Here is a 24,976-nt window from a genome sequence, read left to right as displayed (position 1 = left end):
TTGTCCATATACCAGTCTACATGTAGTCACTGAAAGTAGAGGTTTACTAAGCGTTAATAAAAAGTAGGGATGTCCGATAATATCGGCCGACCGATAATATCGGCCGATATTAGCATAAAAATGTAATATCTGTCCATATCGTTATCGGTTTTTCGGCCGATAATGAAAACCCGATAACGTGCCTTCATAGTGAATTAAGTAGCGGTGGACCGTTGCTACTTAATCCGCTACTTAACAATTGCCGTCACTGATTCAGACTCACAATAATAGTCCAAGTGTTCTTACTACAGCTGTTCTGTTGTAAACAAACAAGCATGGGATGGTGCTGCAACCAAACTACACAGCTGTTACATGATTGACTGTTCGCCTGTCACTAGCTTCAGTGATAAGATATAGGCTGTTTCAATGAGCCAGACAGAGAGCACACGTGTCTGTTCGCTCACTCGCAGATTTCCTCATAATCCCTCTCTGCTCCGATCGTCGCCATCTCGCACGCTGTAGCAATGCAGCAGCCCCATTCAAGTCAATCAGCGCGCTGCGGTATAACGCACAAGGTATGCAGTGGTGGTTTGATCCAGCAGTCAGAGGCTTTGTGTCTGTGTGTGTGTGTGTCTGTCCGTCTTCCGTGCGGCGCCGATTCCGTTGGTGCTCCGGGGCACGAGCACAAACTGACCAGGTTGAGCACCCTGGGGGGCACGCCACCAGATGCGCATTTCTACGTGCCGCGCCTCGGCCCTTCAGCTGTGTGTCTGTGGGTATGTGTATCATGTGTATCATGTGTAGCCCGTATGTGTGTGTGAATGTGTGTATTAATCTCTCGCGTGCTCTGTTAAGATGAATAAACACAAATCGCTGAGCGCGAGCCTGGCACAGAGGTGTGTGCTCTGGCGCATCTGGCCCAATCTGTTAAAGTCCCACTCCCGCGACCCTTTTCGGCCATTTTAAAACCAGCTCATTAGCCATGCACATTAGCAATGTACCTCTGGGGGGTGGGCGGAGACTGCGCTGCTCTGCACCCGCCCAGCCACCTCCTCGCACCCCACCCCCCCGCTTGCTGACAGCTGGACATTGTACAATTACAGATTCAGCGCGTTTAGCGTAAAACTCCACACTGGGATTCGATCCCAGACTGGAACATAGTCCTTGCTCATGGTGCAAGCTGCTCTACCAGGTGAGCTATACCTATTATACCTAGATAGCTACACCGAGCTGTGAAGGCTTTCACCTCTGAGCCAGATGCAGAGCGGGGCGGGAGCTTGTAGCACTAGTGCCCTCCCCTGGAGCTGTGACACCCTCAACTCCAGTCTTCCTGAAACTGCCAGTTCGCGTCTGCCATTGGTTCACAGCAGTTTGAAGGCAGAAAAACTCTGAAATGCAATTTTGCACTTCCTTTTCTGCTGATATGTGCTCTAACACAAGAAAAATGCCACAGGAACATGTGAAAAGCTCAGAAAACACGATTTTCACGGGAGTGGGTCTTTAACAGGACCGAAAGGAAACTGGCTTCGCTCCGCGGCTATTTCGCGTCCGACGTCTATGTTAAAGGGATAGTTCACCCTAGAATGATATTTCGCTCATTATCTACTCACCCTCATGTTGACTAAGGGCTGGAAGAAGTTTCAGAGTCCTCCGTCCCTTCTCTGAGTTACAGGGGGTCTTAGCGTAGCAGTGCATTTCAAGGCAACGGTTGTAAAGGGACACCAGAGCTCTTCGTAAAAAAACACACACAAAAAAACATCCAAATACCTCCATGATGCTCGTATGTAATGTCCGTCTTGTGCTGAAGCCCCAAATTGCGTAATTGTCCCGAAAAAAATTAAATAAGTCCACATTCCAAGCATGTTTGTAGCATTAGCTCTGTGTCTGTTGTCCGGTCTTCCGCTGCCAGCGCGCATGCGCAAGGTTCGCACTGAGACCGACTCGAGTCTCAGTCTGGTTGCGCATGCGCGCTGGCAGCGGAAGACCGGACAACAGACACAGAGCTAATGCTACAAACATGCTTGGAATGTGGACTTATTTAATTTTTTTCGGGACAATTACGCAATTTGGGGCTTCAGCACAAGACGGACATTACATACGAGCATCATGGAGGTATTTGGATGTTTTTTTGTGTGTGTTTTTTTACGAAGAGCTCTGGTGTCCCTTTACAACCGTTGCCTTGAAATGCACTGCTACGCTAAGACCCCCTGTAACTCAGAGAAGGGATGGAGGACTCTGAGACTTCTTCCAGCCCTTAGTCAACATGAGGGTGAGTAGATAATGAGCGAAATATCATTCTAGGGTGAACTATCCCTTTAAGCACACGTTTCTATTGATATTGTAGCGTCCGACCCGACAGCTCTCACTTCTTCCTCTGCTCCTCCTCACTCACTCACCTACACACACACACATACACACAGCTGTCTTCCTCACACTCACCCAGGCCCCTCAGTTTCTCATCCAACCACCCTACCTGTCCGTACACATTCACAGTCAGTCAGAAATCACAGAACTTAAACATCATAACAACAACATTACTGCGGGGTCGCTACAATATTTTCAGTTGTGCAGTTGGCTGTTATTAATAATGAGCGATGTGTGATGAGTGTGTGTGCACGCGTCCGTCCGTCCGTGCCTGCCTGCCCCTCCGTCCGTCTGTGTGTGTGTGTCTGTGGTCTGTGTAAATAAGTAAGGTTTATCTATATAGCACTGTTCATGGAAAAGAAAATCACAAAGTGCTTCACAATAAAATAAAATACAATAGTAAAAACATAAAAATATAATGAATAAAACAATTTAACACATGAACCAAAAGCCTGCTTAAAGAGGAACTAAACCCCTAAACCACTTTTTTCTGCTGAAAACAAATGTATTTGGGTATAAGGTAGTGTTGTCAGTTGATTCTGGTCCAACTTTTGACATTTTAGTCAAAATATTTCAATTTGGTGTATTTTGTAGTAAAAATGTAGAGTGACTGCCCTCTATGGGTTGAAACACGGCTATTACAATCTAATTTTCCTATTGGCTGAGATGGAGGCAGATGACGTTTTGGAGGCAGCTTTCGTCACCGGCCACCAGCTCCCCGGCCAATCAGCACCGGCTGCTGCCTGCCGCTAACGGTTGCTAGGCGCTCTAGCTGCTCTGCTGCGGCTAACGGCTGCTAACAGCTGCCTGAACGGGAATCGTTAGTGCGGCCGGCGCTAACGAGCCGTTAACGAGCTAACGAGCCGGCGGATCAGCTGTAGATGCTGTGTCACGGCTCTGGCGTCCTCTCCTGGTAGTGTCCACGCTACTAGTGCTGTTAGAGTAGCTCGTTAGTAGCTCGTTAGCGCTAGCAGAAGTGTCGATGTGTGTTTATTACTTTTTTTTCTCTTTTGTGTGATTTCGCGGGTGTGAATGGGGCGCAGGGGGGAGGGGGGATCGGAGAGTGCTCCTGGAGTCCCGCCCATAATCAAGGCATTTTTTGATTTCAAGCTTAGAGCACGTCATCCAAAACTGAGGGGTTTAGTTCCCCTTTAAAGCAGAAGTAAGTGGTCCGGTCGTTTTCGCTAATGCTGCGTTCCAGGCAGGCTTTTGAAATCGTAAATTACAGCTTCAAGTCACAACTTATGACTTTGTAGCGTTCCAGGCAACCCACTCGTGTTTCTCCGACCTGTTTTACCGGTGAAAGTCACTATAACGGCCACTCGTAACTTCTGACCCGTGAACTCGTACCAGATCGAACTGGTACGACTTCACGGTCGGAAAAATACGAGTTACGGGCTGCCTTGAACGCACCATAACAGTCCTCGTCCCTACGTCACCACATTCACGGCGTCCCTTGGCTGCATACACAGCCCTGCATGCCGTTCTCTCTCCTCATTGGATAAAAACTGTAGGATACGATAAATGTTTTCTCCTGGGCTCAGAGCAGAGGGACTGAGAGACCCGTGTTTCAGACCAAACACTCTATAGAAGTGATTGCTGTCGGAAGATATAACTATTTAAGACTTATATTAACACAAATATATCACTTACTTCTGCTTTAAATAAATAAGTGTCTGTAAACAAATGGACAATGTTAATTTCCCATCCAGTGGGGCATCACAATAGATGTAGTCATACAGTAATGTGTTAATTTCTGACAGGATTAATTCGTTTTTTGGGGGAAAAAGCCTGCGTATCGATATCGGTTATTATCGGAATCGGAAATTCTAATTTTGGAAAAAATCGGTTATCGGATATCGGCAAATTTCCAATATCGGACATCCCTAATAAAAAGTAATCTGTTTATTGTTCTTGTTCATGTTAATAGAGGCAGTCATACAGTCATTATGTGTCCAGAGTGACCCAAAGAAGAAGAAGCAGAAGTCCTTAAAGTCCCACTCCCGCGACCCTTTTCGGCCATTTTAAAACCAGCTCATTAGCCATTGTAGTATATTATACACTTTAACCTTTTTGCTTTAATATCTTGTATAATCACCATGTATATGTTCTTCTTTTTATGTGTGCCCCTCTTTTGGAATTGAAGGAAAGTGTGAATTGGTGCTTTACTTCACGGACATGTTTTGCTTAGAAGTAAACGAATCGAAGGTAGATGTTATAAGACAGAAAGATGCACATACATTTATAGATATATATAAAGCTGTTGTATTAGATGTTTAGTAACAGTAATAGATTAGATAATAAGTGGCTCTTGTGAAATGTACCCTAGGAGAATGTCTTTCCTGTTTTTCACATTTTTCCTGTGGGAGCCTTGCTTAAGTTTATGTTAGCCTCGTCCGGAGTATGGATGCAAGGTCGTAAAACTCTATAGGCTGGATCCTGTCTCATGTCCATAGACGGAGAACATGAACTGTGTATGTTAAACACTTACAGGAATTGTTCATGTTATGCAATGTTGAACACTTAATGCCTATTATGGTAAGCTATATCCTTATGTTGGGAGAAGGTGGAGTTTTGGAGTTAGAAAGTATATGATCATGGTGTTGAGCCATAGGAGAGAGAGATCTCACTTTGGCACCAGGGATGCTTCAGGATTCGGCATTTTTGTACACTGTTCTTCTACTTGTTAATAAACTTCTTTTTTGAACACAAGTGAAGACGTGTCGGCGGTGATCCCTTCTTTTCATCAACACATCAATATACCACAAATTTGGCGTCACGAACTTGGGCGTGTTTGTGGCCTCTCAGCGTTGACTGGCGGCTCCACTGGGCCGACTCCCGCAACTGCCGGGCCCGGCTTCTACAAAGGGTGAGTTTTTCACATAAGTGTGCGCTGGTTTGCTCGTGGGAGCTGCTGTCTGTCTGCTGCTGGGTCACACCGTAAAAGATCTTTGTGTGGGTGATTGTTGTTCTGATGATTAGAAGAAGGTTATCGTTCTAAATTTATCTAAATTTGGGGGGTTCTTTGGTTTTTGTTTGCGTTGCAGGCGACGCAAAAAGGGGGGAAATAGGGAATTTGGGGTAAAAGGGAAATAGGGAATTTGGGGTAAAAGTAAAATAGGACATTTGGGGTAAAAGTAAAATAGGACATTTGGGGTAAAATGGGTAGGTAATGAAAAGGGGTAAAAAGGGGTAAAGGGGTAAAAAGGGGAATAAGTAATGGGTAATAATAATAAGTTAAGAATTGTTTTTAGTGGGTTTAAAGGAACTGGGGTTAAAGAGGGTTAACTAAAATAAAGGGGTTAAAGAGGGTTAACTAAAATAAAGGGATTTAAGAGGGTACATTTGAATAGAGGGTAAATTTGAATACTTGGTAACAGAGGGTGAATTTGGACATTTGGTTAAAGAGGGTTAATTAGGATATCTGGTAAAGGGGGGTAGATTTGAATAAAGGGATTTTTTGAGTAAAAATAGGTAAAATAAAGGGACATTTTGGGGTAAGGAATAAAGTAAAATGGGGGGTACTTAAAGAATAAAATAAAGTAAAAAATTTAGAAAGAAAGAAGCTTCACTTATTAGATAGAGACATGTGATCACTTAACTTTGAATGTTCTGTGTTTGTTAAATCCCCGTTGGTGTGTGTGTGTGTGTATGTGGACAGGTTCTCCTGTATAAAAAGATTGTATGAATCGAGCTTGTGTATGTGATAGATCCTATGATGGATAAGGCATAGGAGGTAATAGAACTTGATAACATATAATAATAATAATAATAATAATAATAATAATTAAAGCCGCAAGCGGCTATGACGGGCCCTCGCTTCACGCCACTCGGCGTCCCCGCTACCCCCGGGCCGCTTTTCGAAACCCCCGCGCGCAACCGGACGTGGGCGGCTGCGTCGAGGGCGGTCCCCTCGTCGAACACGTGAAGTTTCGAGCAAAACGGACAACGTACGATGGAGTTACGGCAGGTTTACGGTTCGGCCACCAGGGGGCGGTAACGGGATGTGGGCCGTTGTGTTCGGGGTCGTGACCTCATCACACATGTGAAGTTTCGAGCCGATCGGACAATGTCGATGCAAAACGCGACATTTCCTGTGTCCACAAGGGGGCGTATTGAGCGAGCTAGCGTACGATCAAATGGAGGCGTAGAGGGCGGGCCTCTGATCATGTACTGAAATTTTGAAGTGACTACGATCAAGTATGTGGGCGTGGAAGGCAAACGTAATAGCATGGCGACTAAACGAGCAGTTGACCAACTTTGTCGCCCCCTAGCAGCCACGCCGTTTGACGTAGAGAAAAGCTTTTAATAGTGTTTGACCAGCTCGGTCTCCTGATGATCTGTAGCGAATATGAAGTCAATCGGGCAAAATCCGTGGGAGGTGGCAGTTCACGATGGAGCGCTATTCCTGTCGCCGCCACAAGGGGGCCATTAGCCGTAGCTTCATAGCGTTCACGAAATACCTTCACCAACTTGTTCGGCATGTTTTAGAAGTGGAATGAAGTTGATGGGGTCAACGATGTATTTTTAATGAATTTTAGCGCACTTCCTTTTACCACCGGGGGGCGCTATGAGTGACGTATGAAAGTAATATGTCCGATCGTTCAGGGTCACGCCCTCATCATGTGCACCAAGTTTGAAGCCACTGCGATCAAATCTGTGGGCGTGATAGCATTGCAAACTTCTTAGCTGCTTCGTGGGATTTGGCCGTGCCCTAGCAGCCACGCCCTTTGACCTACACACCCCCGGAGCACAAGCCGTAATCAGCTCAGTCTGGAGATGTTCTGTACCCAATTTGAAGTGAATCGGGCGAACTCCCTCGGAGGAGTTCGTTTTGCGTCAAAGAAATGCTAACCAAAATGGCCGACTTCCTGTTGGGTTTAGGGCGTGGCTCCAATTCAATGTTTTGTATGTTTGGGTATGATACACGTGTGTGTCGAGTTTCGTATGTGTACGACAAAGTAAGCGAAATTTGTCTATGGAGAATTTCGGAAAAACTTCAAGGGGGCGCTATTGAGGCATTTAGCCACGCCCATGGGAAACGACTCTATCCGCTGAAAGAGCTCGCCATTCTTGACCTGTGTATGAAATTTCGTGAGGACACGACTTCGTTAAAGCCACGAAAAAGGCAAACGTAATTGTACGATAAAAAATCGTCAGTCGCCGCGGCGGCACACGGACGCCGTTCGTCGTATCTTCACAGCGTTCATAATGTAGCTTCAGCAACTGGTTCTGCATGTATTAGAAGTGGAATGAAGTTGATCGGGTGAAGTATGGATTTTTAACGAATTTTTGCGTACTTCCTGTTACCACCGGGGGGCGCTATGAGCCAGGCAGGAAGTCGATACATCAAAACGTTCAGGGCGGAGCCAACGTCATGTCCTTTGAATTTCAAGTGGCTACGACGAAGTATGTGCGCGTAATTGGGAAACGTAATTTTACGACAAAAAATCGGCAGTCGCCGCGGCGGCACACGGACGCCGTTGCTCGTAGGGTCACAGCGTTCATAATGTAGCTTCACCATCCGGGTCTGCATGTACTAGAAGTGGAACGAAGTCAATTTGGTCAAATATGTATTTTTTACGAATTTTTGTACGTTTCCTGTTACCACCGGGGGGCGCTATGAGCGACGTAGGCAAATAATATGTCGGATCGTTCAGGGTCTCGCCATAGATTTTTGCACCAAGTTTGAAGCGTCTACGATCAAGTATGTGGGCATGAGAGCCGTTCGTATTTACATGGCGAGCACCGAAACAGTCGCCAAACTTCGGGGCACGCCAGAGGCCAAGCGCTTTGAGCTACAGACCTGCGGAGCACAAGATAAGCTCAGCTAGGTCTGACGATGTTCTCTACCCAATTTGGAGCCGATCGGGCGTAACCCCTCGGACGAGTTCGTTTTGCGTAAACCAACTTTGAAGCAAGATGGCCGACTTCCTGTTGGTTGTCGGGTATGTCCGTAATGAGATTTTTTGAAGATCTTGGGTTGATGAATATGTTTACCAAGTTTCGGACAAATCGGTGTCGCAGACTGCCATTTCCTATGCGCGGTCTAGGGGGCGCTGTGGTGCCATTTGGCCACGCCCACATGCGAGACCACCACAGAATCGCAATTTTTGGGCTTCCCCCCCTGCGTGTTAAATTTCATCCGTTTCTCGGCTTGGGAAAGGGGTCGAAATCTTGTTCGAAGTCGCGGAATAATAATAATAATAATAATAATAATAATTAAAGCCGCAAGCGGCTATGACGGGCCCTCGCTCCACGCCACTCGGCGTCCCCGCTACCCCCGGGCCGCTCTTCGAAAACCCCCGCGCGCAACCGGACGCGGGCGGCTGCGTCGAGGGCGGTCCCCTCGTCGAACACGTGACGTTTCGAGCAAAACGGACAACGTACGATGGAGTTACGGCAGGTTTACGGTTCGTCCACCAGGGGGCGGTAACGGGATGTGGGCCGTTGCGTACGGGGTCGTGACCTCATCACACATGTGAAGTTTCGAGCCGATCGGACAATGTCGATGCAAAACGCGACATTTCCTGTGTCCACAAGGGGGCGTCTTGAGCGAGCTAGCGTACGATCAAATGGAGGCGTAGAGGGCGGGCCCCTGATCATGTACTGAAATTTTGAAGTGACTACGACCAAGTATGTGGGCGTGGAAGGCAAACGTAATAGCATGGCGACTAAACGAGCAGTTGACCAACTTTGTCGCCCCCTAGCAGCCACGCCGTTTGACGTAGAGAAAAGCTTTTAATAGTGTTTGACCAGCTCGGTCTCCTGATGATCTGTAGCGAATATGAAGTCAATCGGGCAAAATCCGTGGGAGGTGGCAGTTCACGATGGAGCGCTATTCCTGTCGCCGCCACAAGGGGGCCATTAGCCGTAGCGTCATAGCGTTCACGAAATACCTTCACCAACTTGTTCGGCATGTTTTAGAAGTGGAATGAAGTTGATGGGGGCAACTATGTATTTTTAATTAATTTTAGCGCACTTCCTGTTACCACCGGGGGGCGCTATGAGTGACGTAGGAAAATAATATGTCGGATCGTTCAGGGTCACGCCATCATCATGTGCACCAAGTTTGAAGCTGCTGCGATCAAATCTGTGGGCGTGATAGCATTTAAACCTTTTTAGCTGAATTCGGGAACTTGGCCGTGCCCTAGTAGCCACGCCCTTTGACCTACACACCTGCGGAGCACAAGCCGTAATCAGCTCAGTCTGGAGATGTTCCGTACCCAATTTGAAGTCAATCGGGCGAACTCCCTCGGAGGAGTTCGTTTTGCGTCAAAGAAATGCTAACCAAAATGGCCGACTTCCTGTTAGGTTTAGGGCGTGGCTCCAATTCAATTTTTTGTATGTTTGGGTATGATACACGTGTGTGTCGAGTTTCGTATGTGTACGACAAAGTAAGCGAAATTTGTCTATGGAGAAATTCGGAAAAACTTCTAGGGGGCGCTATTGAGGCATTTAGCCACGCCCATGGGAAACGACTCTATCCCCTGAAAGAGCTCGCCATTCTTGACCCGTGGATGAAATTTCGTGAGGACACGACTTCGTTAAAGCCACGAAAAAGGCAAACGTAATTGTACGATAAAAAATCGTCAGTCGCCGCGGCGGCACACGGACGCCGTTCGTCGTATCTTCACAGCGTTCATAATGTAGCTTCAGCAACTGGTTCTGCATGTATTAGAAGTGGAATGAAGTTGATCGGGTGAAGTATGGATTTTTAATGAATTTTTGCGTACTTCCTGTTACCACCGGGGGGCGCTATGAGCCAGGCAGGAAGTCGATACATCAAAACGTTCAGGGCGGAGCCAACGTCATGTCCTTTGAATTTCAAGTGGCTACGACGAAGTATGTGCGCGTGAAAGGCAAACGAAATTTAAATTGGGATGATACACTTTCGCCGCGGCGGCACACGGACGCCGTTGCTCGTAGGGTCAAAGCGTTCATGATGTAGCTTCACCATCCGGGTCTGCATGTACTAGAAGTGTAACGAAGTCGATTTGGTCAACTACGTATTTTTAACGAATTTTTGTACGTTTCCTGTTACCACCGGGGGGCGCTATGAGCGACGTACGCAAATAATATGTCGGATCGTTCAGGGTCTCTCCATAGATTTTTGCACCAAGTTTGAAGCGTCTACGATCAAGTATGAGGGCATGAGAGCCGTTCGTATTTACATGGCGAGCACCGAAACAGTCGCCAAACTTCGGGGCACGCCAGAGGCCAAGCGCTTTGAGCTACAGACCTGCGGAGCACAAGATAAGCTCAGCTAGGTCTGGCGATGTTCTGGACCCAATTTGGAGCCGATCGGGCGTAACCCCTCGGAGGAGTTCGTTTTGCGTAAACCAACTTTGAAGCAAAATGGCCGACTTCCTGTTGGTTTTAGGGCATGTCATTTTATGAAATTTTTTGAAGATCTCGGGTTGATGAATATGTTTACCAAGTTTCGGACAAATCGGTGTCGCAGACCCTCATTCCCTATGCGCGGTCTAGGGGGCGCTGTGGTGCCATTTGGCCACGCCCACATGCGAGACCACCACAGTACGCCGAGTTGCCACAGTCCCCACGTGCGTGTAAATTTTCCTCCGTTTCCCGGCTTGGGAAAGGGGTCGAAATCGCGTTCAAAGCGGCGGAAAAAGAATAATAATTAAAGCCGCAAGCGGCTATGACGGGCCCTCGCTCCACGCCACTCGGCGTCCCCGCTACCCCCGGGCCGCTCTTAGAAAACCCCCGCGCGCAACCGGACGTGGGCGGCTGCGTCGAGGGCGGTCCCCTCGTCGAACACGTGACGTTTCGAGCAAAACGGACAACGTACGATGGAGTTACGGCAGGTTTACGGTTCGTCCACCAGGGGGCGGTAACGGGATGTGGGCCGTTGCGTACGGGGTCGTGACCTCATCACACATGTGAAGTTTCGAGCCGATCGGACAATGTCGATGCAAAACGCGACATTTCCTGTGTCCACAAGGGGGCGTCTTGAGCGAGCTAGCGTACGATCAAACGGAGGCGTAGAGGGCGGGCCCCTGATCATGTACTGAAATTTTGAAGTGACTACGACCAAGTATGTGGGCGTGGAAGGCAAACGTAATAGCATGGCGACTAAACTAGCAGTTGACCAAATTTGTCGCCCCCTAGCAGCCACGCCGTTTCACGTAGAGAAAAGCTTTTAATAGTGTTTGACCAGCTCGGTCTCCTGATGATCTGTAGCGAATATGAAGTCAATCGGGCAAAATCCGTGGGAGGTGGCAGTTCACGGTGGAGCGCTATTCCTGTCGCCGCCACAAGGGGGCCATTAGCCGTAGCGTCATAGCGTTCACGAAATACCTTCACCAACTTGTTCGGCATGTTTTAGAAGTGGAATGAAGTTGATGGGGGCAACTATGTATTTTTAATTAATTTTAGCGCACTTCCTGTTACCACCGGGGGGCGCTATGAGTGACGTAGGAAAATAATATGTCGGATCGTTCAGGGTCACGCCCTCATCATGTGCACCAAGTTTGAAGCTGCTGCGATCAAATCTGTGGGCGTGCTAGCATTGCAAACTTCTTAGCTGAATTCGGCAAATTGGCCGTGCCCTAGCAGCCACGCCCTTTTGACCTACACACCTGCGGAGCACAAGCCGTAATCAGCTCAGTCTGGAGATGTTCTGTACCCAATTTGAAGTCAATCGGGCGAACTCCCTCGGAGGAGTTCGTTTTGCGTCAAAGAAATGCTAACCAAAATGGCCGACTTCCTGTTAGGTTTAGGGCGTGGCTCCAATTCAATTTTTTGTATGTTTGGGTATGATACACGTGTTTGTCGAGTTTCGTATGTGTACGACAAAGTAAGCGAAATTTGTCTATGGAGAATTTCGGAAAAACTTCTAGGGGGCGCTATTGAGGCATTTAGCCACGCCCATGGGAAACGACTCTATCCGCTGAAAGAGCTCGCCATTCTTGACCCGTGAATGAAATTTCGTGAGGACACGACTTCGTTAAAGCCACGAAAAAGGCAAACGTAATTGTACGATAAAAAATCGTCAGTCGCCGCAGCGGCACACGGACGCCGTTCGTCGTATATTCACAGCGTTCATAATGTAGCTTCAGCAACTGGTTCTGCATGTATTAGAAGTGGAATGAAGTTGATCGGGTGAAGTATGGATTTTTAATGAATTTTTGCGTACTTCCTGTTACCACCGGGGGGCGCTATGAGCCAGGCAGGAAGTCGATACATCAAAACGTTCAGGGAGGAGCCATCGTCATGTCCTTTGAATTTCAAGTGGCTACGACGAAGTATGTGCGCGTAATTGGCAAACGTAATTTAAATTGGGATGATACACTTTCGCCGCGGCGGCACACGGACGCCGTTGCTCGTAGGGTCAAAGCGTTCATGATGTAGCTTCACCATCCGGGTCTGCATGTACTAGAAGTGTAACGAAGTCGATTTGGTCAACTACGTATTTTTAACGAATTTTTGTACGTTTCCTGTTACCACCGGGGGGCGCTATGAGCGACGTACGCAAATAATATGTCGGATCGTTCAGGGTCTCTCCATAGATTTTTGCACCAAGTTTGAAGCGTCTACGATCAAGTATGAGGGCATGAGAGCCGTTCGTATTTACATGGCGAGCACCGAAACAGTCGCCAAACTTCGGGGCACGCCAGAGGCCAAGCGCTTTGAGCTACAGACCTGCGGAGCACAAGATAAGCTCAGCTAGGTCTGGCGATGTTCTGGACCCAATTTGGAGCCGATCGGGCGTAACCCCTCGGAGGAGTTCGTTTCGCGTAAACCAACTTTGAAGCAAAATGGCCGACTTCCTGTTGGTTTTAGGGTATGTCAGTATAGCAAATTTTTTGAAGATCTCGGGTTGATGAATAAGTTTACCAAGTTTCGGACAAATCGGTGACGCAGACCCTCATTCCCTATGCGCGGTCTAGGGGGCGCTGTGGCGCCAATAGGCCACGCCCACATGCGAAACCACCACTGAACGCTAAGTTGCCACAGGCCCCACGTGCGTCTAAAATGTCGGCCGTTTCTCGGCTTGGGAAAGGGGTCGAAATAGCGTTCGAAGTGGGAGAACGGGAATAATAATAATAATAATAATAATAATAAGAATAAACATTACAATATCTGGGGTTTTTGCTGCCAGGTCTATGCAGTACTTGAGTACTTGCTTGCTTACATGTTGTTACTCGTCGGCTGGCACGTTGACTAATGTGCATGTCGAATAACAATAGGGACCTCCCTGGGTCGTTGACACAGGCTCGGGCCCTAATAATAATTAAAGCCGCAAGCGGCTATGACGGGCCCTCGCTCCACGCCACTCGGCGTCCCCGCTACCCCCGGGCCGCTCTTCGAAAACCCCCGCGCGCAACCGGACGTGGGCGGCTGCGTCGAGGGCGGTCCCCTCGTCGAACACGTGACGTTTCGAGCAAAACGGACGACGTACGATGGAGTTACGGCAGGTTTACGGTTCGTCCACCAGGGGGCGGTAACGGGATGTGGGCCGTTGTGTTCGGGGTCGTGACCTCATCACACATGTGAAGTTTCGAGCCGATCGGACAATGTCGATGCAAAACGCGACATTTCCTGTGTCCACAAGGGGGCGTCTTGAGCGAGCTAGTGTACGATCAAATGGAGGCGTAGAGGGCGGGCCCCTGATCATGTACTGAAATTTTGAAGTGACTACGACCAAGTATGTGGGCGTGGAAGGCAAACGTAATAGCATGGCGACTAAACGAGCAGTTGACCAACTTTGTCGCCCCCTAGCAGCCACGCCGTTTGACGTAGAGAAAAGCTTTTAATAGTGTTTGACCAGCTCGGTCTCCTGATGATCTGTAGCGAATATGAAGTCAATCGGGCAAAATCCGTGGGAGGTGGCAGTTCACGATGGAGCGCTATTCCTGTCGCCGCCACAAGGGGGCCATTAGCCGTAGCGTCATAGCGTTCACGAAATACCTTCACCAACTTGTTCGGCATGTTTTAGAAGTGGAATGAAGTTGATGGGGGCAACTATGTATTTTTAATGAATTTTAGCGCACTTCCTGTTACCACCGGGGGGCGCTATGAGTGACGTAGGAAAATAATATGTCGGATCGTTCAGGGTCACGCCATCATCATGTGCAACAAGTTTGAAGCCGCTGCGATCACATCTGTGGGCGTGATAGCATTTAAACCTTTTTAGCTGAATTCGGGAACTTGGCCGTGCGCTAGCAGCCACGCCCTTTGACCTACACACCTGCGGAGCACAAGCCGTAATCAGCTCAGTCTGGAGATGTTCCGTGCCCAATTTGAAGTCAATCGGGCGAACTCCCTCGGAGGAGTTCGTTTTGCGTCAAAGAAATGCTAACCAAAATGGCCGACTTCCTGTTGGGTTTAGGGCGTGGCTCCAATTCAATTTTTGGTATGTTTGGGTATGATACAGGTGTGTGTCGAGTTTCGTATGTGTACGACAAAGTAAGCGAAATTTGTCTATGGAGAATTTCGGAAAAACTTCTAGGGGGCGCTATTGAGGCATTTAGCCACGCCCATGGGAAACGACTCTATCCGCTGAAAGAGCTCGCCATTCTTGACCCGTGGATGAAATTTCGTGAGGACACGACTTCGTTAAAGCCACGAAAAAGGCAAACGTAATTGTACGATAAAAAATCGTCAGTCGCCGCGGCGGCACACGGACGCCGTTCGTCGTATCTTCACAGCGTTCATAATGTAGCTTCAGCAACTGGTTCTGCATGTATTAGAAGTGGAATGAAGTTGATCGGGTGAAGTATGGATTTTTAATGAATTTTTGCGTACTTCCTGTTACCACCGGGGGGCGCTATGAGCCAGGCAGGAAGTCGATACATCAAAACGTTCAGGGAGGAGCCAACGTCATGTCCTTTGAATTTCAAGTGGCTACGACGAAGTATGTGCGCGTGAAAGGCAAACGAAATTTAAATTGGGATGATACACTTTCGCCGCGGCGGCACACGGGCGCCGTTGCTCGTAGGGTCAAAGCGTTCATGATGTAGCTTCACCATCCGGGTCTGCATGTACTAGAAGTGTAACGAAGTCGATTTGGTCAACTACGTATTTTTAACGAATTTTTGTACGTTTCCTGTTACCACCGGGGGGCGCTATGAGCGACGTACGCAAATAATATGTCGGATCGTTCAGGGTCTCTCCATAGATTTTTGCACCAAGTTTGAAGCGTCTACGATCAAGTATGAGGGCATGAGAGCCGTTCGTATTTACATGGCGAGCACCGAAACAGTCGCCAAACTTCGGGGCACGCCAGAGGCCAAGCGCTTTGAGCTACAGACCTGCGGAGCACAAGATAAGCTCAGCTAGGTCTGGCGATGTTCTGGACCCAATTTGGAGCCGATCGGGCGTAACCCCTCGGAGGAGTTCGTTTTGCGTAAACCAACTTTGAAGCAAAATGGCCGACTTCCTGTTGGTTGTCGGGTATGTCCGTAATGAGATTTTTTGAAGATCTTGGGTTGATGAATATGTTTACCAAGTTTCGGACAAATCGGTGTCGCAGACTGCCATTTCCTATGCGCGGTCTAGGGGGCGCTGTGGTGCCATTTGGCCACGCCCACATGCGAGACCACCACAGAATCGCAATTTTTGGGCTTCCCCCCCTGCGTGTAAAATTCCATCCGTTTCTCGGCTTGGGAAAGGGGTCGAAATCGTGTTCGAACTCGGGGAATAATAATAATAATAATAATAATAATAAGAATAAACATTTGCATTTCAAGGTAGCGTTTTTTCCTGCCAGGTCACTTGAGTACTTGATTACTTGGTTGGTTACTTGTTGTTACTCGTCGGCTGGCACGTTGACTAATGTGCATGTCGAATAACAATAGGGACCTCCCTGGGTCGTTGACACAGGCTCGGGCCCTAATAATAAACATTACAATATCTGGGGTTTTTGCTGCCAGGTCTATGCAGTACTTGAGTACTAGCTTGCTTACTTGTTGTTACTCGTCGGCTGGCACGTTGACTAATGTGCATGTCGAATAACAATAGGGACCTCCCTGGGTCGTTGACACAGGCTCGGGCCCTAATAATAAACATTTGCATTTCAAGGTAGCGTTTTTTCCAACCAGGTCACTTGAGTACTTGATTACTTGATTACTTGCTTGGTTACTTGTTGCTTGTCGGTGATCGGTGTGGATGTCGAATAACAATAGGGACCTCCCTGGGTCGTTGACACAGGCTCGGGCCCTAATAATAGTAATGATAATAATATACACGAATATGAATTTATAAGATGAGATATCTTGTCTTAATGTTTCATAACACTTCATGAGCCAGAGGAAGACGTTTGTATGAGCTTCTGAAGGACGTTTAATAAAAAATAAAATTACATGAATCTTCTATGGGGGCTTTTGATAAGATGTCATGAGCCTCTTTTTAGAGGACTTTGTTAAAATAGGTTATATGAACCCCATGAGAAGGGCTTTTTCTGTTTGATAAAGAATTAAGCTTTGATTAATAGGGGAATGAATGTGTTCAAGTGTTTAAATGTTTTAGTTACATTGATAAGGCATTGAACTATTTGTCTGTCTTCCTTTCATGGTGCGAGAGTTTAAAGAGGAGGCAAAAGAACAAGTGGGTGTGTCTGGAGGCGAGAGAACAGCTGGTTTGCATCGCAGGGACTGAGGCTTGCGGATGACAGCGCTTGCGTCTGGACCCAGCGAAAAAGGCCAGTGTGATTTTATCCACAAACTCCTTCTGATAAATGTACCTGCATTCATACCTCTGTGCATACATTTATAGTTGACATTGTTGATACATATTTAGATTGATTTATAGTACACTCATTTACATTTAGTACACACATCTATAGTACATGCATCATACATATGTTGTAGTTAATTAGAAGAAAGCTTGGCAACGGACTGATCATTTCATTAATGGGATATTGTGGTTTCTGTGAAATTTTGTTGTTGGCTTGTGATTTATTTTGGTTATTGCTGGGTAAAGATTGTGGATTCTGTGGTTGAAGAGCTTTGCGTATGGACCTGGCGTTGTGAATTTGTACCTGTGGAACTCTCTTTTGATTTTTGAAGTTGGTAAATTTATTCATCTGTCTTTCATCAATTGTGACAATTAAAGGAGCATAAGTAATTAAAATACAATTAGTAGTAATTAATTAGATATAATAAAAATCACAATAAAATAGAACAAAGTTAATCTGGTTAAATTAGATTAGAGAAAAATATCAAAATGCCCAAAATGGACAATCCAAAAGTAATCACTCCCGTTGAAGTTGTCCAAAAGAATAATCCCTTAATTAAAGGTATAGCAGAAATGTCAGAGAAGTGGCATAGGCGTTGGTCTAATATTGACCAACCATGGCCAGTCGTAGGGACTTTTAACCCAGATGTAATTAAAACAATGCAGGTGCTTGTGTCCATATATAAAGCAGGCGAGAAGAAAGGGAAAAAGGGAGAGAAGCGTAAACAGAAGAAACAGATGGAACTTGACATGCTCCAGCTGTTTGAGAGAGAGGGACAGCAATGGGCAAAGGCTAAGAAGGAGGAGAAAGACAAGGCTCAAGGAGAGTTAGAGAAGAATGCAAAGAGTGCAGAAAAGTTAATGATAGAAATTGATGCACCCTTCTCACATGTGGTCCCAGTACAGAGACCCCCACCTTATGAGAAGGAGGTAGAGCTTAGAGAACTTTATCCTCAGCTCCCAGTGATTACTCAGGAAGGAGATTATCATATTACAGATGATAATGAGAAAATAATAGAGACAGGAAAAGCAGAAACAACTTTAAAAATGTATCCCAGCTCCAAAAGTAAAACTGTGCATTTCAAAGCTAAGGATAAAACTAGTAGCAGAAAGATTGATTTTGGAGATGATGATCAAAGTGATCTGGAAGAAGCACTGGGGGGATACGATCCTGCTGTAAAAAAGATATTAGCCAGTGCAGAGAGGAAAGGAGCTAAGACAGGAAAGAAAAAGTGTCCCAAGGATGTCATTGAGAGCGAATGGGAGGACAGTGAGGAAGAGTTAAGAGGTGAGAGTCCATCATATATGGAGTATCTAGAGAAGAAATTCCTTGTTAAAAAGGAAGAAGAAGATAGACAGCAGAGTATAAAAGTAATCAATGAGGAAATGGACAACTGCCTTTCACGCCTATCTATGACATCCACACCAAAGGCAAAAGAGCTTTTGGAGGAACACTTAGGGGAATTACAGGCTAAAAAAAGTGATATAGAAGCACAAAGCGCCACAAAATCAAAAATAGGATATGTATTCCGTCCAAGGAAAGACAAGAGTTCTAGTTTTATGGGTCCAGTAATTATTAGGGGACAAAGTCTGGAATACAAACCCTGGCAGAATACAGACATGTCAGATATCCTGGAGAAATTACCTATCCTCCAGAATGGGGCACATCCCTGGATATCTAAACTAGAAGAAATCATGGTGGGAACACAACCTGCCATGGGTGACATTAAAAGATTGTTAGCTAACATTCTAGGAGTTCCAGCCATGGAAGAAATTTTGCAGCGAGCAGGACTTAATCGTTATGTGGGAACCTCTGTAAATGATTCAGAGCTGTTTGCTGCAAATAGAGCCAGAGTGTGGAGATCTTTGAAGGACGCATTTCCCACAAATGTGCATCCTGATAATATTTTGATTGAACCATTGGGATGCGATGAAAATCCTCGTGCTTACGTCTCCAGAGCGCATCAGATGTGGAGAAGTATTACAGGGCATGATCCGGATGACAGTCAGTTGGAACAATCAGTCTTGCGAGCAAAGATTCAGAAGGGGTTGCCCCTGTCAGTGAGGAGCAAGTTAGCAGAAGTGGTTGGTCTAGGCAGCATGACAAAGAGTGTTTATACAGATCACATAGCACATCAAGTAGAGCTGTATAGAAAGAAAGAGCATGAACAGAAGGAGCAAGATCAGGAGACCCTTAGAAAATTAACTCAGATTCAACTTGTAGATAATAAGAAGAAGGAGAAGAAGCAGGCAGTAGTGATGCAGAACCAACCTGAAATAAATCAGCCTGTGCCACAGCTGCAGCTGCAGCCACAGCCAAATCAGTTTCAGGCACCACAGCCTTATGCAGCGGTTCCTTTTGCTTATAATTCACAGCCAACCTTTGGTCAGCAGCAGCAGGCATGGAGAGGAAGAGGTCGAGGAAATGTAGGAAGAGGAGGAGGAAGTTTCAATTCAAATTTTCAACAAGCCCCTACAGTATGTTATAATTGTGGACTTGTTGGTCATATTGTTCGTGAGTGCAATAAACCAGGAGGAGGAAATTCCAGAGGAAATTTCCGAGGAAACCCAAGAGGAGGCTTTAGAGGTCAGCCAATGACATTCCGGGGACCGGTGAACCCATTTAGGGGCCCGGAGCCAGGAGTCTAGGGCTGCCCAGAAAATCCGAAAGGGAGGTGTCAGCTGGTAGTGTCAGGGCCGGAGCAAGATCCAACAATAATGGTGAAAGTAAATAATCAACCATTAGAAGTGATGGTAGATAGCGGAGCCGCTTTTACCTGCATTCGGCCTGAAGATGCTATACATCTCCCTATGTCTGGTCAATTTATACGGACAATCGGGTTTGAGGGAGTCAAACAGCTGGTACCTCTTACAAAACCAATTGAGCTCTGCTACAAAAATCAAAAAACTACAATACCTGTACTGGTATCAGAACACACACCAATTGCACTTTTGGGAAGAGATGCTTTGTGTAAATTGAATTGTATAATAAAATGTACTCCAGACGGTTGTCTGGTGGAAATGCCAAGTGATACTGCTCGTCAATTGTTGATGAAAACAGATGTTGAAGCTTCTTCAGTGTTTTGGATTGGAGATCTCACTGCAGGATTTTTGGAGCCTGTTAAATTGTGGGAGAAGTTCATTGCAGCAAATATGCCTGATGCGAAGCTTCCAGAGTATCCACTGCATTGTACATTAAAGTATTTTAAGGATGCTTCTCAGTCAGATTTTGAAAATTGGTTGAATCATCAACCAAAGCAAGTTGAACTCACTTCATGTTGTATCATTTTGGGCCCACAAGGAGCAGCTATGATGATTGATATGAATGATTATGTGAGTAAAGAATATGACATCAAGAAAAGTGTGCCGCATGTAACTTTGATGGTGTCTGAGGACTATGAACAGAAGCACATAGGAGAAATGATGGTTGAGGCAGGGAAAGCTGTTTTTGCACCAACAAAAGAGAATCTTTCTATTTGGAGAAGTGAAGATCAGCGCTTTCTTAAAATTATGATTTCTGCTCAAGGTCATGGGCGACCACAAACTGTTCAAGTGACACATGAAGCAATTTGCAGTGTTAAAGTGGATACAGATGTTATGAAAGAGGAAATGTTACAGCAAGTACCTGAATGTTTGTGGTCTCAACATAGCACTGATATTGGCCTTGTGAAGTCAGCGCAACCTGTGAAAGTGGAACTTAGACCAGGGACTAGACCTCCCTGGAAGAATCAGTATCCACTAAAAGAAGAAGCAGTTGAAGGAATTGAACCGCAAATTGAGGGACTTTTAAAAGCAGATGTTTTGAAGATAACACAAAATCCTCAAAGTAATACACCATTGCTACCTGTGAAAAAGCCAGATAATTCTTATCGCATGGTACATGATTTGAGATTTGTAAATGAAGTGGTAGCTGATTTTCCAGCAGAAGTGCCGGATCCACACACTTTGTTAGCTCAAATTCCTTCAACTGCTACACATTTTACAGTGTTGGATTTATGTGGTGCATTTTTCAGTGTTCCACTTGCCATAGAAAGCCAAGGCTTATTTGGGTTTACATACAAGGGACAGTCTTATGAGTATAAAAGATTACCACAAGGATTTAAACATAGTCCTCACATTTTCAATAAAGTATTGAAAGATGATCTTGTGGGACTAGATCAAAAATTGAAAAGTACAGTGGTACAATATGTGGACGATATTATTATTTGTTCACCTGATAAAGAAACATGCCATGAGGATTCAATTAAACTATTGCAGATTTTGGCAGAAAATGGCCATAAGGTGTCTCAGAAAAAATTGCAGTATTGTCAGGAGAAGGTGGTTTATTTAGGTCAAACAATAACACAGGGGCACAGAAGCATTTCTGACAATCATTTGGAAGCCATTCGAAAGGCTCCTAAACCCAGAACAGTAAGAGAAATGATGACATTTCTGGGTATTGCTGGATATTCTTCTGCATGGATAGAAGATTATGCCAGTTTAACAGGGCCGTTGAGGGCTATGATTAAAGATACTGGAAGTGCTCAATTACATTGTAATCTTTCCTGGACACAGGATGGTATTTTGGCTTTTGAAACAGTCAAACAGAGGTTACAGGAAGCTCCAGCGCTGGCACTTCCAGATTATTCCAAGAATTTTCTGTTGTATGTGTCTACCTCAACTGGGGGTAAATATGCATGTGCAGTTCTTTGTCAATCAACAGGAACAGGGAAAAATCCTCAACCCATTTCCTATTATTCCACTGCCTACTCAGAAGTAGAGTTGGGATTGCCATTATGTTATAGAGCAATGGTAGGAGTTTCTTTGATGTATGATAAAGCATCCTCTGTAACAATGGGATATCCAGTGACGATTCTCACTCATCATAGTTTGAGAAATCTTTTGAATTATGGTAAATACACATTGACAATGCCTAGGCTTAGAGATTATCATAGGCTTTTAGAGCAGGAAGATGTTACATTAGTAAGATGTGTCACAGTAAATCCATCTGAAAATTTGCCAACTGCAGAAGATGGTGAACCGCACGATTGTGTTCAGGAAGCAGAAAGATACTCAAGGCTGAGGTCAGATTTGCAAGCCCTCCCACTGCGTGAGGCAGACTTAGAATATTGGACTGATGGATCTTGTTACCGTGTGGGAGATAAATTGAGTGCTGGTTATGCAGTGGTAAGAGCCCAGGGAACAGGGTTTGTGATTGAGAAAGCTGAAGTGGTACCACAACCTGCATCAGCACAGCTTGCTGAACTTGTAGGATTAACTGAAGCATGTTTGTTGGCAGAAGGTAAGCGTGTAACAATTTACACAGACTCTGCCTATGCTCATAATGTGTGTCATTTGTTTGGATCAGTGTGGAAAAATCGAGGTTTTAAGAAAACTGATGGTTCCCCAATCCAACATCACCCTCAGATTATGAAACTTTTGCATGCTATGATGAAACCAAAAGAAATAGCAATAGCAAAATGTGCAGCACACAAACAGGACATGTCAAGAGTTACTCAAGGTAATAAAGCTGCTGATGAAGCTGCCAAAGCAGTAACAGGAGCAGACAAATTGGGCAAAGTTCTTTTGGTCACACATGAAGTAGATTTAGAAGACAAAATTACACTTAATGATGTGATCTTGATGCAGGAAGCAGTTTCTGCATTAGATAAACAGTTATGGATAGACCGTGGTGCCACTCAGGATTCTACTGGTCTTTGGAGAAATCATGAAGGACTGATGATAGCACCTCCTGACCTGTTGGGATTGATGATCCAAGAGGCACATGGGTTAGCCCATGTTGCAAGGGGGGAGGTTAGGAGAAAGATCATTAAAGAGTATGGATTTTGGGCACCATATCTATTAGAACAAATTGATCATGTTATAGGCAGATGCACTATTTGTCTGAAAAACAATGTTCGAAGAGGTGTTACAGTTCCACCAGGTTACATTCCGACGCCAAGAGGTCCAATGCGAGAGCTGGTAATGGATTTTGTTGACATGATAAAACCAGTTGGAGGTAAAAGGTATATGCTGGTAGTTGTGGACAGATTTTCCAGATGGCCAGAAGCCTGTCCAACCAAGCGAAAGGATGCTCAGTCAGTTGCCAAGTTTCTGTGCAGAGAGGTTATAAGCAGGTGGGGACTTCCTGATCGAATATCTTCAGATAATGGTAAGGAGTTTGTGGATAAAACTGTAAGGCTAATTTTGCAAAAGTTAGGAATTAAACAGCGCCTCGGAGCAGTTTACCACCCACAAAGTCAAGGAATTTGTGAAAAAATGAATGGTATCTTGAAAAATCGCATTGTCAAAATCTGTCAACATACGGGTCTAAATTGGATAGCAGCACTTCCATTAGCATTAATGGTATGCCGCTCCAGTGAATTGCGTGATTTGCATATGACTCCTCATGAGTTGGTTACAGGTAGACAGATGCCAACACCTTGCTTGCATGCGACTGGGAAAGGTCCAAGTTTGGGTCTTTTGGAAGATGAAATGCGAGCATATGTAACATATATGGCTACTCTCCATAAAAGAATATCCATGTATGTTTCTGACAGGCAGAGACAAGAGGAGGTGCAGGAGAGACTGGATGAGCAAAAAAGGAGCACGGTGCAACCTGGAGATAAGGTGTTTGTAAAGGTGTTTAGGAGAAAGTGGTATAACGAACGCCGCGAAGGGCCATTTGAAGTTGTTCGCAGTACGGGAACTGCGGTCCAGGTTAAAGGGTCTCCGACCTGGTATCATTTGTCTCACTGTGTTAAAGCACCAGTTGAAGAAGCGCCATCCTCACAAAATCAAGATGTTGAAGGCTCAGAGGAGCTGGAGAGGATGGTTCTGGATGTGGACGAGATTGATGATCTTGGCCATGATCCTGATGATGACGTCGCAGGTGATTTTCCAGTCAATGAGGGAGAGAAAAGATTCGACGACATTGACTTCCAACATGTTCCAGAAGCAACAGGGCCAGTGGAATGTGAAGTACCAGAGATCGCAGAGAGCTCTGATACAGCGTCAGGACAATCTGAGAGCGCAGTTAGACAAAGAAGCCAGAGGCCAGTCAGGAGAAAGGTCAGACCAAAAAGGTATGACGATTAGGGTTGAAGTACCTTTAGGAGGGTCCATCCAGCTCCCATGTTGGTGTCGAAAAGATAGTTATGGTAATAAAGATTCAGTGAAATGGAAAAATAATTGTGGTGAGGATATAGTGTTTAAAGGTCCTGAAGTAGATGCTGTACCTTTTAGTAAAAGGAAGTATGTCCTGAGTAATGACAGGTGGTGGTTGAGAATTAAGGAAGATTGTTCACTACTTTTACGTAATACCACATGGGAAGATCAAGGAGAATATACTTGCACTTATTTGGAGCCAAAATTTGAATTTGTTCCACTCCAGGAGCGTTGGATAGAGGGTAATGTAACTCACAAAGTAACTCTGGTTATAATAGGCTCAAAGCCCATTGAAGCCTCAACAGTGATAAAAGAAGATCAGAAATTGTCCATTGTAACGACTACTGCAATGGGAAATGCTACACAGACAAGACATCCCACTTTAGGTTTGGAGAAAACCACAAACAATGTTGACACATCGACAAAAGTATCTGGGTTGGTTACAACTTCAAAGGAGAAGATGACTACAGCATCTGCTCCTATTACTGTTGAGAATCTAAAAAATGAGATAACAACAACGATAACTGTGGCTACTGATATAGTGACAGAATGTTCAACATCCAGAAAATCTGTAGTAACGACACATAAACCAGATGTGACAACTTTGAAGTCCAGGCAGGAGGAAAATGTTACACAGAAACATTTGTTAAATATAGAGGCTGATATGGTTAGTAGTCAGAGAAATACTGAAATTGGAGAACAAATTCTAAAAGAGAATGATGAAGATCTGTTTGGAGCTATTCAGGAGGAGGAGTTGGTAAATTCTGAAGGAACATTAGAAGAATAT

General features: G+C 45.5%; 2 protein-coding genes across 3 annotated transcripts in view; one reads left to right on the top strand and one right to left on the bottom strand.

The window, feature by feature from the left end:
• Positions 1-24,976, bottom strand: part of LOC146985205 (uncharacterized) — a 71,577-nt gene that overhangs the window by 25,270 nt on the left and 21,331 nt on the right. The window lies entirely within an intron of this gene.
• Positions 16,954-24,120, top strand: LOC146985206 (uncharacterized). The gene is made up of 3 exons (XM_085783020.1): positions 16,954-17,890; positions 18,536-19,459; positions 23,789-24,120. Exons 1-3 carry the CDS (start codon positions 17,533-17,535, stop codon positions 24,118-24,120), a joined length of 1,614 nt encoding a protein of 537 aa, XP_085639146.1. The 5' UTR covers positions 16,954-17,532.

This window comes from Trachurus japonicus, chromosome 7 (assembly GCF_045865225.1).
Source record: "Trachurus japonicus isolate A0001 chromosome 7, Traja_1.0".
NCBI classification, from domain to species: Eukaryota; Metazoa; Chordata; class Actinopteri; order Carangiformes; family Carangidae; genus Trachurus; species Trachurus japonicus.
This window is presented reverse-complemented; position numbering and strand designations above follow the sequence as displayed.

Coding starts and splice junctions, on each gene's coding strand:
- LOC146985206 (XM_085783020.1), top strand. CDS start 17,533: ATGCCCAAAATGGACAATCCAAAAGTAATCACTCCCGTTGAAGTTGTC. Junction 17,891..18,535: donor GTTAGAGAAGAATGCAAAGA/GTGCAGAAAAGT, acceptor GTGATATAGAAG/CACAAAGCGCCACAAAATCA. Junction 19,460..23,788: donor GCAGGCATGGAGAGGAAGAG/GTCGAGGAAATG, acceptor ACTGTGTTAAAG/CACCAGTTGAAGAAGCGCCA.